General features: G+C 37.6%; 1 protein-coding gene across 14 annotated transcripts in view; it reads right to left on the reverse strand.

Annotated features, from left to right (window-relative positions):
- Positions 1-15,048, reverse strand: part of HEATR5A (HEAT repeat containing 5A) — a 123,340-nt gene that overhangs the window by 90,558 nt on the left and 17,734 nt on the right. For 8 of the 14 annotated variants that reach the window (XM_059709910.1, XM_059709892.1, XM_059709951.1 and 5 more), the window contains exons 3-7: positions 13,754-13,965; positions 12,148-12,256; positions 9,765-9,914; positions 8,737-8,911; positions 645-805 (exon numbers count right to left, since the gene is read on the reverse strand). In XM_059709910.1, the coding sequence (XP_059565893.1) occupies positions 645-805; positions 8,737-8,911; positions 9,765-9,914; positions 12,148-12,256; positions 13,754-13,965 (807 nt within the window). Of the gene's footprint in view, positions 1-631; positions 806-8,736; positions 8,912-9,764; positions 9,915-12,147; positions 12,257-13,753; positions 13,966-15,048 lie in introns of those variants that run through there. The other 6 variants (XM_059709901.1, XM_059709883.1, XM_059709941.1 and 3 more) reach the window with 5 other exon arrangements.

The following is a 15,048-nucleotide window of genomic DNA, read 5'->3' on the forward strand; positions in this document are numbered from 1 at the left end:
GTTGAAACCACATAAAATGGAAATACAATACTGCCCATGCTGAAAAATATTTACCTAATAGCTTAAACTTGAATTGTACATGCACACATAAACACAATAAAAAACATGTTAAACCACAAGATACATAAAGATACAAGGCCTAAAAACAAAATACTCATGTTTCAAAGGAAATAAAACAAATATCCCATTACTAGGAATTGAAAATATTGTGTGGAATAGCCTATCTAGGTGGCTTTATGGTAAATAAGGTTCTCTCTCGTAATCTAGTTTTTAAAAAGCATTTGGGCCTAGCCCTAGCTGGTTTTGCTCAGTGGATAGAGCCTGAGGACCCAAGGGTCCCAGGTTTGATTCTGGTCAAGGGCACATGCCTGGGTTGCGAGCTTGGTCCAATGTGCAGGCAACAGCCAATCAATGATTCCCTCTCATCATTGATGTTTCTATCGCTCTCTTCCTCTCCCTTCCTCTCTAAAATCAATAAAAATATGTATTTTTTAAAAAGTGTTTTGGCCTCACCATATCTATTTATAAATATAAGATCATGAGTGATGACCCTGCATAGTATCACTTCTGGCTGGAGTCAGATCCTAAAACTTTCATTACAGGCCAGTGAGAATTACAGTTAGATATTGACTTGTGATCCTAACCTGAGTAATTCCAACTCGAACATCCCTACTGACTGAACTGGTTCCTTTCAGCATATCACCACTGGCTCGAAGAAATCCTGAACTCCCACGTAGAAACCCTGTTCCTAGTAATTCCAGAACTTCCTCCAGAGATACTCTGCGAATGCTTTGACGTGAGGCTGCTATAACAAAGAACAAAACGTGATTTTTGTATTTTGCAGACTATATTTTAATGCATGATTTTGATTAGAATGTTAACGGAAACAAAAATAAATTAAAAACTCAAATAAAATGCAAAATTTACAGGGCTTCATACACGTTAACACAAAAATTCACACAAGGGTTCAGAGGTCAAATCATAATGGACTCTGAAGCATCCTTTCAGTGACATCTTAAAGTCTACATCTCTTTGAGATTATGAGCTATTGCTCTCTTTTCCTCAAAGAATTTAAAAGGCTAACAACATCCTAAAACAATGGAAAACAAATAAATTGTCCCAATTCTCCAAGAATGAAAAATGCAATACAATGCTTTGAAATTCTTTTAAAATAATTAAAATGCCTAAATCATAATTTTATTTTTCCAAAGGCTTATATAAAGTAACCACTGTATCCTACTTTTAAAACTTCTCAACTGCAAGTACAACTTTTGTTATATCCCCAGTCTCTGAAGAAATCAAAGCCAAATATTACTAAAACTTCTCAGTCAGCCCTGAGGCTACAATAATTAAAAGATTAGTCTGTCTCCAGTCTGACACAGCTGATTCTCTCTTTGAGCATCTCCTTAAAAAAAAAAAAAAAAAAAAGAACCCATTTTCTTCCTTTCATTTTTTTGAAATATGATGGTCACGAGCTCTGACTCCTGTTATTGATTCAAGTCATACATAGTACAGAAATAAACTTTCATTAATAAAAAATATGAACCAAAAAAAACTACCCCTTAGCTTAAAGAGATGTTCCGTGGAAACAAAGGAAAATCTATGACGGCCTTTGGAAGAGAAACTTTAGCGAATAGTACAAAATCCATGCCCTTGTTCATCATAAATTCTAGGAAGGAGACAACAATAAATATAATACATGAATAGACAAATAGTATGCTAGACAGTGACTGAAAGCCATACAAAAAAAATAGAACAGGGCAGAAATATAGGAGGGGGCAGTGTTGTGTTTTTCAACAAGGTAGTCAGGGAATGGTTAATTGAAAGGGTGACCTCTGAACATAATTCCGTAAGTGGGGAATAAGGCATGCAAATCCTAAAACTTTAGGATCTGAAAGTTCTAGGATCTACCTAGAGAAAAGGTGTTCTAGCCAGAGGAAATAGCTCAGACAAAAAAAAAAGCCTTGAGGAGAGATATGGTGCCTAGTGAGTCCAAGCAGAGATACGTAGACAGAGCAGTGGAGGGGTCTAGTAGGAAACAGACCAGGCTACAAGGATGAGTAGAGAGAAGACAAAGGATCTGATAGATCCTTGTAAGGATGTAAGTGAAGTGAGGTGCCAGTGGAGAACCTTGAGCAGAAGAGTGATACAATCTGTCGCTTGGCCTCTGTGCTAAGAGGAGACTGTACAGAGGGGCAAAGGTAAAAGTAGGAGAACCCATTAGGAACAATTAAGTAATTCAAGCAAAGGGTGATGGTGGCTTAGATCAAGGTGGCTGCCATAAAGTGGAGTCTGAACAGACATACATATGTATTTTTAAGTTTTTTTTATTAAGAAAATTTTCAAAATTACAAAAAAGCTACAAAATAAATTCCCATATACCCTCCAGCTACACTCACAATATTTTCCTTATTACTTCAGCATTTTTTAAGAACATACATATGACTAGTTGTTTTACAGAAGATCCCTCAATTTGAGTTTATCTAGTACTTCCTCAGAATTTTTGCCAAGAGAACTAAGTAAGTATTGCTGTAAGCCTTCTCAATGCATAACATCAAGGGCACTGTAAGGCTTGGTGTCAGTCTGCCCCTGCATTGGTGATACTATCTTTGAACAACTGAGTAAGATGTCGGCCAGGTTTGTCCACTGTCAAATAGTATTTTCCCCATTGTAATTATTATGTAACCTATGTGATGATATTTTAAGATGGCATAAATATTCTATGACTTATCAAACTTTCACCCAAGAATGTACTGAGGATTCCTACCTGCATAAATTATCCTATATACTAAAAGCCTAATATGCAAATCAACCGAATAATGGAACGACCAGTCGCTGTGACGCGCACTGACCACCAGGGGGCAGACGCTCAACACAGAAGCTGCCCCCAGCCCACAGGCCCCAGGCCATCCAAGGCGGTGCCAGCAGGGGCCCCCTGATTACCCTGCCGGTCACCCCACAGAGGGAAGCGACCAGCGGCAGCAGTGGGAAGCGGGGCTGGTGAGCAGGCAGAGCCAGGCAGGGCAAGGCTGGTGCCAGCGGGAGCCCCCCCATCACCTCGCTGGTCACCCCACAGATCGGCCCAGATCACCGGCCAGGCCTAGGGACCCTACCCATGCACGAATTTAGTGTACTGGGCCTCTAGTTACTGTAATAATTCCAATAATGTCATTGCCTAAAAATTACTCTTTCTACAGTTATTAGCTGAATTCCACCATAAAAAAGAGCTCTTCCTTTTCCTTTACTTATCTTCAGTAATCTATAAAAATAAGATTCCTTTTTATTTAATAGGTTATCCATTTTCTGTCATTACTAGTTTTGTCTCTAATATTGTCCTAAATTTGACCAGTGAAAGACTCTTGAGAAAGCTGGCCAATGGAGTTCCTTACTTTTTGGCATAAGATGTTCTAGGCTCATGTTCAGACTTTTCTAGCTCCAACCCCATAATAAGCCATTTCTTCAAGGAATCCTGATTCTGGTAATGTTTTAAGATTGTCAAGTAGGATAGCTATTGAGTGTGAGAGAGAAGAGTAAAGAGTGACTTTATAAATTTTGTTTGAACACCTGGAAGGATAGAGTTATCATCAATTTAGATTAGCAAGACTGCAAGTAAAGCCAGTGTGAGTATGTTGTGGGGAGGCGAAGTCAAGCATTCACTTTAGGACAAGTTAATTTGAAACATCAAATGGATATCAAAATAGAGATGTCCAATGGGCAGCTGGATATGTAAGTCTGGTGTCCAGGAGAGAAGTCTGGGCTAAAGATATAAATCCAGGAATCCCTGATATAGGTGATATTTAGATGGTACTTAAGCCATGAGATTGGATAAGGTCTCCAAGAGAATGAGTAGACATAAAGAGCAGGAGACCAAGTATTAGGTAATGTGCTCTTCTACGACAAGACAAGGAATCATTGAAGAAGACTGAACAGGAATTCCTAGTGAGAAGGAAGGAAAACCAAGGGATTTTTAAAGGACCATAAGGTCCTAAGAGGAAAATGAGAAAAGAATAAGGAGGATCAACTGAGCTAAATGATGCTAAAAGGTCAAGTAAGACAACTGAGAGTTGTCTGCTGGCTTTAGCATAGCTAAATATAGAACATAACTCCAAAACAGCAGGGATTTTTATCTGTTTTGCTCAATAACATACAGATCTATATATTCAGAACAGATCTAGCCCAATATAAACACTCAACCAATTACTTATTACTGAGTGAATAAATGAACATGGAGGTCATTGGTTACCTTCACAAAAATAATTTTGGTGGTGATTGGGGAAAAATCCTAATTTAAGTGGGTTTGAAAATTATGGCAGGAGAGGAACTAAAGACAGAGGGTGTCAACTCTTCTGAGGGAATATAGTCAACAATAAGTATGCATGGTGCCAGGTGGGTACTTGAAATATCGGGGTGGGGGGGACTGCTCTGTGAAGTGCAAGATTGTCTAACCACAATGCTATACATCTGAAACTAATATAGAACAGTACTGAATGTAAATTGTAATTGAAAATAAATAAGTAAATTGATGCAAATAATCCAGAAAACAAGACAAAAGAAACCTCTTTTGAGGAATTTGCTGCAAAGGGAAGAAGAGAAATGGGGCTCTAGCTGGCTGACATACACAATTTTCTTTTTTAAGTGGGAGGCATAAAAAAAAGCATGTTTTGTATGGAATAACTTGATATAGAGAGAAATGTTGAAATATGAAAGGGAGACTTCCTAGAGCTATATCCTTGAGCAGGTGAGAGGATGAACCCTAATATACAGTATATCAAAAGTGTGGCTTTAACAGAAGATTGCATAATTCATCTTGAGTAATAGTAGGAAAGTCAGAGTATATGTGTACAGATGGTACAAGGTGAGTGAATTTGATAGGGAAGCCTATGGAAGATAGGCCATCAAGTGAAAATAAGATGGGGGAGAAGTAGGTATAAAATAGTCAATAAGAAAGTAGGAGAATGAATGGACTAGGGAAATTATATCTGCCAGCCAACATTAAAGACCTACTTAAGGTTCATGGTCAAGAGGTGATTAAGATTACATAAACTCCTGGCAACTTACCCCAATGCTAGGAGAATGTCATACTCAATCTCTGCTTTCTAAGTACATTGGTATGAACTACAACCTATTTTAAGCTCATTAGTTTGACTAAGAATGTCATTTGAGTTCTGTACCTCATAATCTTTGCATATTGCGGTTGAAATGTACAATCCTCCACTGCATTTGTTTTCCAAATTCTTAAAAGCTTTATTGCTATTAGTCTCCTACTTTAAAAAGAATCTATCATGACATCTAGATCACTTTCTAGTTGTATGAAAATAACTCAATTATAATGCAAGCTAGAACTTACAGATGAAAGAATTTCTAAAATATTAGGCCAAAGTGTTTTGGTGTAGGTGAAGCTGGTTCATTTTGTTTAGTCTGATTACAAAATTGCTGGTATTAGTTTAGTGCTACGATAGGAGGGTTTATATTTAAATATCATTCACATTTGTTATATAATTCTACATTTTTACTTGTTTTTATTGCAAATATGTGCTAGGGCTAATGACACATTAATGTGCAATTCACCTTTTCAACATGGATTAATTAAACATGTCTCCTAACTTCAAATTTTTAGGTGGCTCAAGATTTAACCTCTCAAATGCCCTGAACAACTTTTTTCTGGTTTGCGGGTTTTTGTTTTTTTTTCTTCTTCTTCCTCTTCCCATCCACATTTCCACCTTACCTCCCATCTCCACCATAAATTAGAAAGTATTGAATTACAAGATTAGAAGAACCACAATAAAAAGTTCTTAGTATACATTTTAAACTTGTGGGTCTCAATTGGAGAATGAGAGGACTGTACAGTTTGTTAGTGTTCTCAGGTAATTCTGATATGGTATATGCTGCCTGTCCTCTCTCATCGCTGGTTCAGAAAACACTATGACTAGAAAAAACAGAATCCGCTTTTAATAACAATAAACAATCTCTAGAGCAATGGTTCTCAAACTTCATTGTGTATACAAATTATCTTTTATGTCTACCAGCCACCATTAAGAGTTCTTGTTAAAATGAGAATTTTATTTTACTAAGTTGGGCTGGACCTGGGTTTCTGAATTTCTTAAAAGCTCCAAGGTGATGTCAGTACTCCTGGTCTAGAAACATGAGAGAGGCAAGGTTGTACAGAACAAACACATTTTCCCTTGTGTGAGACTGTTTATTCTTTGGAGACAGAATAATAGAGCAAGTTTTCAATTATTCGCCATTATTTTATATATGCTGTAGATTAAATCCAGGCAAACTCTCTTTTTAAAAAATACCCGGAGGGAAAACCAAGATGGCGGCATAGGTAAACACCGGAGTTAGCTGCCTTGAACAACCACTTCACAAATACAAGTAAAAGACGGAACGGACATCACCCAGAACCACAGGAAAGCTGGCTGAGGGGAAATTCTTCAACTAGAAGGAAAGAGAACAGCATACGAGACACAGAGGAGGCGCAGTGTGGAAAATACAAAGGTGCGGAGGTATGCGCAGAGCAGGCTGGTAGCTGAGGGCGCGGTTGTCAGTTTCAATCGGGAGGAAGTCTGAGATTCTGAGCTCCAGTTCTGGGCGAGTCTCTAGGGACCCAGACTCAAACGGGAGAAGCGGGACTGTCTAGTATCGGTCGGAACGCGAGGGCAGCTTCTCTCCGAGGTTTGCAGCGGTTGCTGGGACTCTGAGAGGCAGAGCCTCTGGGGATGGGACTGAGAGCAGCCATAACTGCTCCTTCCACCGGCCCTGTTGATCCCGTGCGACCCGCCCCGCCCAAGCCCTGCGCAGAGCCATTTGCTGGATAGCCTCAGGCAAACGCTAGATTAGCACCTCCCTAGAGGACAGAAGTTTTCCCACTGCAGACACAGCTGATTCTCACAGCCAGTTGGACTGGAGGTCAAATCCCCCTAGTATTAACTACAACAATCAAGGCTTAACTACAAGACTGCGCACAAAGACCACTAGGGGGTGCACCAAGAAAACATAAAAAATGCGGAGACAAAGAAACAGGACAAAACTGTCAATGGAGGATATTGAGTTCAGAACCACACTTTTAAGGTCTCTCAAGAACTGTCTAGAAGCCGCCGATAAAGTTACTGAGATCCTCAAGAAATCTAATGAGACCCTTGATGTTATGATAAAGAACCAACTAGAAATTAAGCATACACGGACTGAAATAAAGAATATTATACAGACTCCCAACAGCAGACCAGAGGAGCGCAAGAATCAAGGCAAATATTTGAAATGCGAAGAAGCAAAAAACACCCAACCAGAAAAGCAAAATGAAAAAAGAATCCAAAAATACAAAGATAGTTTAAGGAGCCTCTGGGACAGCTTCAAGCGTACCAACATCAGAATTATATGGGTGCCAGAAGATGAGAGAGAGCAAGATATTGAAAACCTATTTGAAGAAATAATGACAGAAAACTTGCCCTACCTGGTGAAAGAAATTGACTTACAAGTCCAGGAAGTGCAGAGAACCCCAAACAAAAGGAATCCAAAGAGGACCACACCAAGACACATCATCATTAAAATGCCAAGAGCAAAAGACAAAGAGAGAATCTTAAAAGCAGCAAGAGAAAGAAACTCAGTTACCTACAAGGGAATACCCATACGACTGTCAACTGATTTCTCAACAGAAACTTTGCAGGCCAGAAGGGAGTGGCAACAAATATTCAAAGTGATGAATGCCAAGAACCTACAACCAAGATTACTTTATCCAGCAAAGCTATCATTCAGAATTGAAGGTCAGATAAAGAGCTTCACAGATAAGGAAAAGCTAAAGGAGTTCATCACCACCAAACCAGTATTACATGAAATGCTGAAAGGTATCCTTTAAGAAGAGGAAGAAGAAGAAAATGGTAAAGATACTAATTATGAACAACAAATATGCATATATCAACAAGTGAATCTAAGAACCAAGTGAATAAATAATCTGATGAACAGAATGAACTGGTGATTATAATAGAATCAGGGACATAGAAAGGGAATGGACTCACTATTCTTGGTGGGTAAAGGGGTGTGGGAGATGCGGGAAGAGACTGGACAAAAATTGTGCACCTAGGGATGAGGACAGTTGGGGGGTAAGGGCAGAGGGTGGGGTGGGAACTGGGTGGAGGGGAGCTATGGGGGGAAAAAAAGAGGAACAAATGTAATAATCTGAACAATAAAGATTTACTAAAATAAAAATAAAAATACCCTATCCTTCCTTGCTCACTGCCTAGAAGTGTATAAATAGGGAACAAAAACTATCACAAAGCAAATTTTCCAAATATAGTAAATTTCAAATAGCTGTTGTTTGGAATTATTTATATCATCACTCCCTTATACAGACTTAGTAAATAGCAAGCCAAATAAATGTCTGTAATCAGATGCATGCTGTTTAAAAAAAAATTCTCAAGATTTAGATAATCCCTCTTATTGGATAATACTTCACATTTACGTAAAGAAAAACACCCAGAATGTAGAGGAAGACAGTGATTGAATAAAGTAAATTTCTTCAAGAGTAAATAGATAGAAGAATTTTTTCCCCTCAAATTTTTATTGAATTATTTGAAAATGAAATATTAGGACCTAGAGCAATGCTACAAACTAAAACTGATTTTTTTTGATAGTCTGCCTTTTTTTTAAAAAAATTAATGGGTAGTAATGCTGCATATGTTTATTTAAATCAATTGGGAAGACAATTACAGAAGTCATTTGAAAATAATTAAATGAATTTACCTGCTCCTGGATGTTTAGAAATTATAGCTTTAGCCAACACTGTCCCTAGTAGCTTTGAAACTGAAATCCGCACATCATAATTGGAACCTTCAAATGACTTGAAACATAGTGTGGCCACACTGTCCAGGTCTGTACTCCACATGAAGCTGGCCTCGTTCTGAAGTTCAAAGAGACACTACTCAAGTGGAAAAACAGAAATTAATGAAAAACAAAATGTAAGTATCAAGTTCTGATCTAGATAAATTGTAGAAAATATCAAGATTTAACAAAAATAGAACACAAACCCAAAGTTTCTAAGTAATGATTACAGAGACAACAAGTGAATACTTATTAAAAATCATAAAAGCAATGTGTCCATATTGTGTGGGAGGAGAGGGCTGTAAAAGATGTCCTTAGGCCTGGCCAGCGTGGCTCAATGGTTGAGTGTTGACCTATGAACTTGGAGATCATGGTTCAATTCCTGGCCAGGGCTTATGACCAGGTTGCAGGCTAAATGCCCAGTGTGGGGCATGTAGGAGGCAGCTGATCAATGATTCTCTCTCATCATTGATGTTTCTATCTCTCTCTCCCTCTCTCTTCCTCTCTGAAATCATTACAAATCTATTTTTTTAAAAATGTCCTTAGAACCAGTCAATTGGCTATGAGCAATTGTGAAAATAATTCCATCATAAACAACTTTACTATACTAGCTAGTCAAATGTTAACCAGGCATGATAAAAACAAATCACTTTCAAACAACATAAATCTTACATGTAAATTTTAGTTTATACAATTATAGGAAGGAAGCTTAGTAGCAAAGGAATACTGAGTCTGATCATTTCAACTCACTATACTGGACAATGCACTGCTAACTACTAGATGAACCTTGGGAAATTCATAGAACTCTCTGGGTCTGTTTCCTCATGTTAAAGTGGGACAGCTGACTACCAAAGTTGCAGCTCTAAGATCATGGGGGTGTTTCCAGTGTTTTCACAGGAATAAACTGATTTACTTTTCAAATAGAAATTCTGCTTATTAGACCATTTCACCTTTGCAGCAGCACAGCGAACAGCCATGGACCTATCTGTTAAGCAGGATCTAGCAGCTTTATAAATATCTCTGTGGCAAGGTGTAGCAGCAGCTCCAAGTCCTTTCAATATATTTTGCAGACTCAACATAATCTCGTATCGACCTTGAGACTAACAGAGAGAAAAGAAAAAATTTAAATAGAGGGATAAAAGTACTGTGAAGAATAGCATTAAGCACTGAAATTTATTTCAAATATGAGAGAAATACTCAAGATTTTTATACATACTAACCAACCTATTCTGATATCAACAAACATTAATAGTTGCTATTTTATAAACATATTATATATTACACTTCAACACAATACAAATTTCATAATGTTGATGTGAAGATTAAGTGAAATTATATGGAAAAGTGCCTAACACAAAGCTTGCATGTTGTTAAATAGCCAATAAATGGTTGCTATAAATGAGGTAACATAGTAAGAGTGCAGGGTCTGACACCTACTAGGTACCTGACCTTGAACAAATCTATTTCTTTATCTGTTAAATGGAGGTAATAGAAGCCACTTCTCAGTTGTCCCAAGGCTCAACAGTTACTACATGTAAAGTACTTAGAGTAGTGCCTGAAATACAATAAATGTTCAATAGATTTTATAACTATTAATATTTTTACCATTTACTGGTCCAAGTAGTTTAACTCAGAGGTTAGAAGTCTGGGCTTTAGATTTAAAAAGACCTGGATTTGAGTCTTGGCTCTGACCCTTAGTATCTGTGTGACTTTAAGTTGTTCTTACTTCTTTCTTCATCTATGAAATGATGTTAGGATGAACCGCATAGAGCCAGTGTAAGAAGTAAATACTAGTAAGCCCCTGTTGGGAAGACATTCACCATAGAGCCTGGCACATAATAAACATTCAAGTAGTAGTTGCTTATATTACTGATGTTTTACTAAATGCCCTAAATGATTTCAACATCCCAGGAAGTTAAGTACACTGAAGATGGAAGACAAAAGTCAACATATTTAATATTTGAATTTTCCCATATTTTTATCTTGGCACATTAAAAAAAAAAAGTGCATGAAACTACCAGTATTTTTATAAGTTATTTCAGAACTGTCTTCTAGATTGTTTTTCTAAGTAAGGTAAGAACAAGAACTGGGGTGATGTTTTTATATTTAAAGGTGCTTAGGTATCCTTGACTATTAAGAATAAGATTTAAAATTTTTTATATATAAACACACAAATGCTTTCATTTCAATCTGATCGGTAAAGCTATAGTTGGCAAGAGACTACAGTGTCTTGGGAATCAAATAAAGAGAGAGCTACAGAAACAAAGGGGGTTCCACAGCAGTAAATGATGCCAACAAGTCAATGAGACTAAGGCTGAGCATATACTCCTCTGACAATTAAAGGCCATCCAGATCCTGGTCATACTTACATCCTCTATGCTCTTTCCAACCCTCATTATATTCCTTACTCCCTTCTGATGCTGGTGATACTAATCCATCCATAGGCATACAGTAGTTACCAACCATGTATCTGGGTCCTTGGTGTCAAGCACTTGCTCTGGCACTAGTAAGTAGTATCAGATGGAAGAAGTGATAGGAGGAGGGATGGGTCTACCAAATACCTTAGTTTTGCCCATTTGTATTTGTCTGAATACACAAAATTCTATTACTGTATTATTGCTTTTCTAATAAAGCAATATACAAAGTACATGTATATCGCCTAGAAATATTTCATTTATGGCTCTATTTCTTTTTAAAATCTTCAGTATTGAAAGTATTACATACTTTTTCCTCCACTGACCCCCTTCCCCCTGCCAGGCCTTCACCACAGTATTGTCTGTGTCCATGGGCTTATGCATGTAAGTTCTTTGTTTGATCTCTACCACCCCCATTTCTGATAATTATCAGTTTGCTCCAAGCTTCTATGTCTATGGATCTATTTTGTTCATCAGTTTATTTTGTTCATTAGATTCCACATATGAGTGAGATCATATGATACTTGATTTTGACTGGCTTATTTTGCTTAGCATAATACTCTTTAAGTCCATCAATGCTGTCTCGAAGGGTAAAGGATCCCCTCACCCCCCTTTTTTTACAGCTGTATAGTATTCCATGGTTAAAATGTACCACAGCTTTTTAATCCACTAATCTACTGATGGGCACTCAGGCTGTTTCCAGATCCTAGCTATTATAAATTGGGCTGCTATGAACATAAGGGTACATATATTCTTTCCAACTGGTGTTTTGGGTTTCTGAGGATATATTCCTTAAAGTAGGATCACTGGGCCAAATGTTTATTTCTGTACATACTTATGTATGCTTGTCATAGGTAAAGAAACCATAAAACCTATAAAATACTATCTTTTATTTTTGGTCAAACTTGTAGTTACTTACCTCTGCACTCTTCATAGCTTTAAGAATATTCCCCACTGTTTCAGTAAAAGTGTTACTCAGTATTCTACCCAACTTCTTGTACAAGGAACCCAAACATACCACAGCAGCACTGAAACAACATTTAAATTAAAAATTAGTCATGAATGGAAATAACAGAAATAAAGAAATAACTTAGAATATGTAAAGGTGACTTCTTAATTTTACTTTTAAAGGATAAAATTTCCCAGAATCTACCCATTAAATTCTAAGGCATGACACTTAGGTGAGTATCAAATATTACACTTTCTTTTTTTAAAAATTATACACACACACACAAACACACATATATATACACATATATATATTTTATTTCAGAGAGGGAGAGAGAGATAGAAACATCAATGATGAGAGAGAATCATTGATCGGCTGCTTCCTGCACACCTCCCACTGGCTACTGAGCCCACAACTCAGGCATGTGCCCTTGACTGGAATCAAACCTGGGACCTTTCAGTCCACAGGCCAACGCTCTCTATTCACTGAGCCAAACCAGCTTGGGCAAATATTACATTTTCAATAACAAAAAATTTTAAAATATGTATCTTCAATTAATCAAAATCTCAGCCCAAGAATGCTTTTATATATTAGACTAGAGGCCCGGTGCATGACACTCGTGCAGGGGGGGTGGGGGGGGGGGGGAAGACCCTCTGCCTGGCCTGCTCCCTCTCATAGTCTGGGACCCCTTGGGGGATGTCCACCTGCCAGCTTAGGCCTGCTCCCTGCTCCTAAGCTGGCAGGTGGACATCCCCGAGGGGTCCTTAGTGCTGCCAGAGGCGAGAGACGCTCCTGCCACTGCCGCTGCGCTCGCCAGCCATGAGCCAGCTTCTGGCTGAGCAGCGCTCCCCATGTGGGAGCACACTGTCCACCAGGGGGCAGCTCCTATGTTGAGCATCTGCCCCCTGGTGATCAGTGCGTATCATAGCGACCGGTCATTCTGCTGTTTGGTTGATTTGCATATTAGGGTTTTATTATAGAGGATACTTAAAGACAGTCTTAAAGGTAAAAGATAAGAAAAGCAATAATATTCTCAAGTGTGAAAACTACCAGAAAATATATTCTGATATAAGCTAAAATTAAATCAACAAAAATTTCTATGAAATTACTATTGTGGAATTAGACATGGCAAATCAACTTCCCTAAAAACACAGGTAATAAAAACGAAATGAATTCTATAGAGAAAGAAACTAAGCTGCTATTTTTAGGATCTTAGAAGAGTATTTTTCTATGACATTTACTATTAATTTTAACTATTAAGAACTAATACACTAAAAGGACATCTAAAACATGCATGAAGAATTTAAAATACCTTTGCTTAAATATTCAATTGCTAAAATTTTAGTGAGTCAGTTTTCATTTCTAAATCTAGACTTCAAATATGTCTAAAATATTTTTTTAAAGAACTCTTTCTTAGTAGGAATATGTTAGATTATTTCTTAAAGTTGGATTTAAAAATGAGTAAAAAATTTATATTTAGCTTCAAAATAATTATTAAGTAGTTTGGGTTATTTATTAAAATGATATTATAAGGAAGCACTATTTAATTCTTGTTCCGTTTTAATATCTAACTTACAGTTTAGTGGGAAGGTAACTTGGAGAGTCATCTTTGCTACGAATAAGATCATTACATTTATCGATTGTCTCATAGACAGAGAATGTGTCTCCAATACCATAAAGAATGCCTAGATTCTTAGCAAGGAGTTTGCGGGTAGGAGGCCCTGGGGAGCTGTTCAACAAAGACAGGAGCTGCTCAACAAGAGTCTTCTGTTTCTCCTTCACATCACCCTAGAAAAAAAGATAACAAAAAGACAATTCAAGTCAACATAATTACATGTAATCCTCTATTTTTTTCAATATATTGAAGAACTAACTAAAAGGCTCTAGAAAAGTATAAAATTATTTTGATTAAAAATTACAAGTACATTATTTACAATAGCCATGATATGGAATCAACCTAAGTGCCCATCAATAGATGAACAGATAAAGAAGTGATGCATATATAGAATGGAATATGACTCATCCATAAAAAAAGGATGAAATCTGGTCATCTGCAACAACATGGAAAGGCTTAGAGCAGTGGTTCTCAACCTTCCTAATGCCGCGACCCTTTGGTGCAGTTCCTCATGTTGTGGTGACCCCCAACCATGAGATTGTTTTCGTTGCTGCTTCATAGCTGTGATTTTGCTGCTCTTATGAATCGTAGTGTGAATATCTGATATGCAGGATGTATTTTCATTGTTCGCGACCCACAGGTTGAGAACCACTGGCCTAGAGGGTATTGTGCTGAGTGAAATAAGTCAGACAGTGAAATAAGTCAGACAAAGAAAGACAAATGCCATATGATTCCACTTATAAGTGGAATATAAAAAACAAACAAACAAACAAGCAGAATAGAATTAGATTCATAGATACAAAGAACATTTTGATGGTTGCCAGATGGGAGGAGGGTTGGGGGGATGGATGAAAAAGGTGAAGGGATTAAGAAGTACAAATTGGCCGAAACCGGTTTGGCTCAGTGGATAGAGCGTCAGCCTGCGGACTGTAAGGTCCTAGGTTCGGTTCCAGTCAAGGGCATGTGCCTGGGTTGCAGGCACATCCCCAGTGGGAGATGTGCGGGAGGCGGCTGATCGATGTTTCTCTCTCATCGATGTTTTCTAACTCTCTGTCTCTCTCCCTTCCTCTCTGTAAAAAATCAATAAAATATATTTTAAAAAAAAAAAAAAGAAGTACAAATTGGTAGTTACAGAACAGTCATGGGGATGTAAAGTACAGCATAGGGAATATAATCAATAATATTGTAATAACTATGTATGGCGTCAGACGGGTACCAGATTTATCGGGGTGATCACTTTATAAGTTATATAAATG

The sequence above is a fragment of the Myotis daubentonii genome, chromosome 1 (genome assembly GCF_963259705.1).
Source record: "Myotis daubentonii chromosome 1, mMyoDau2.1, whole genome shotgun sequence".
NCBI classification, from domain to species: Eukaryota; Metazoa; Chordata; class Mammalia; order Chiroptera; family Vespertilionidae; genus Myotis; species Myotis daubentonii.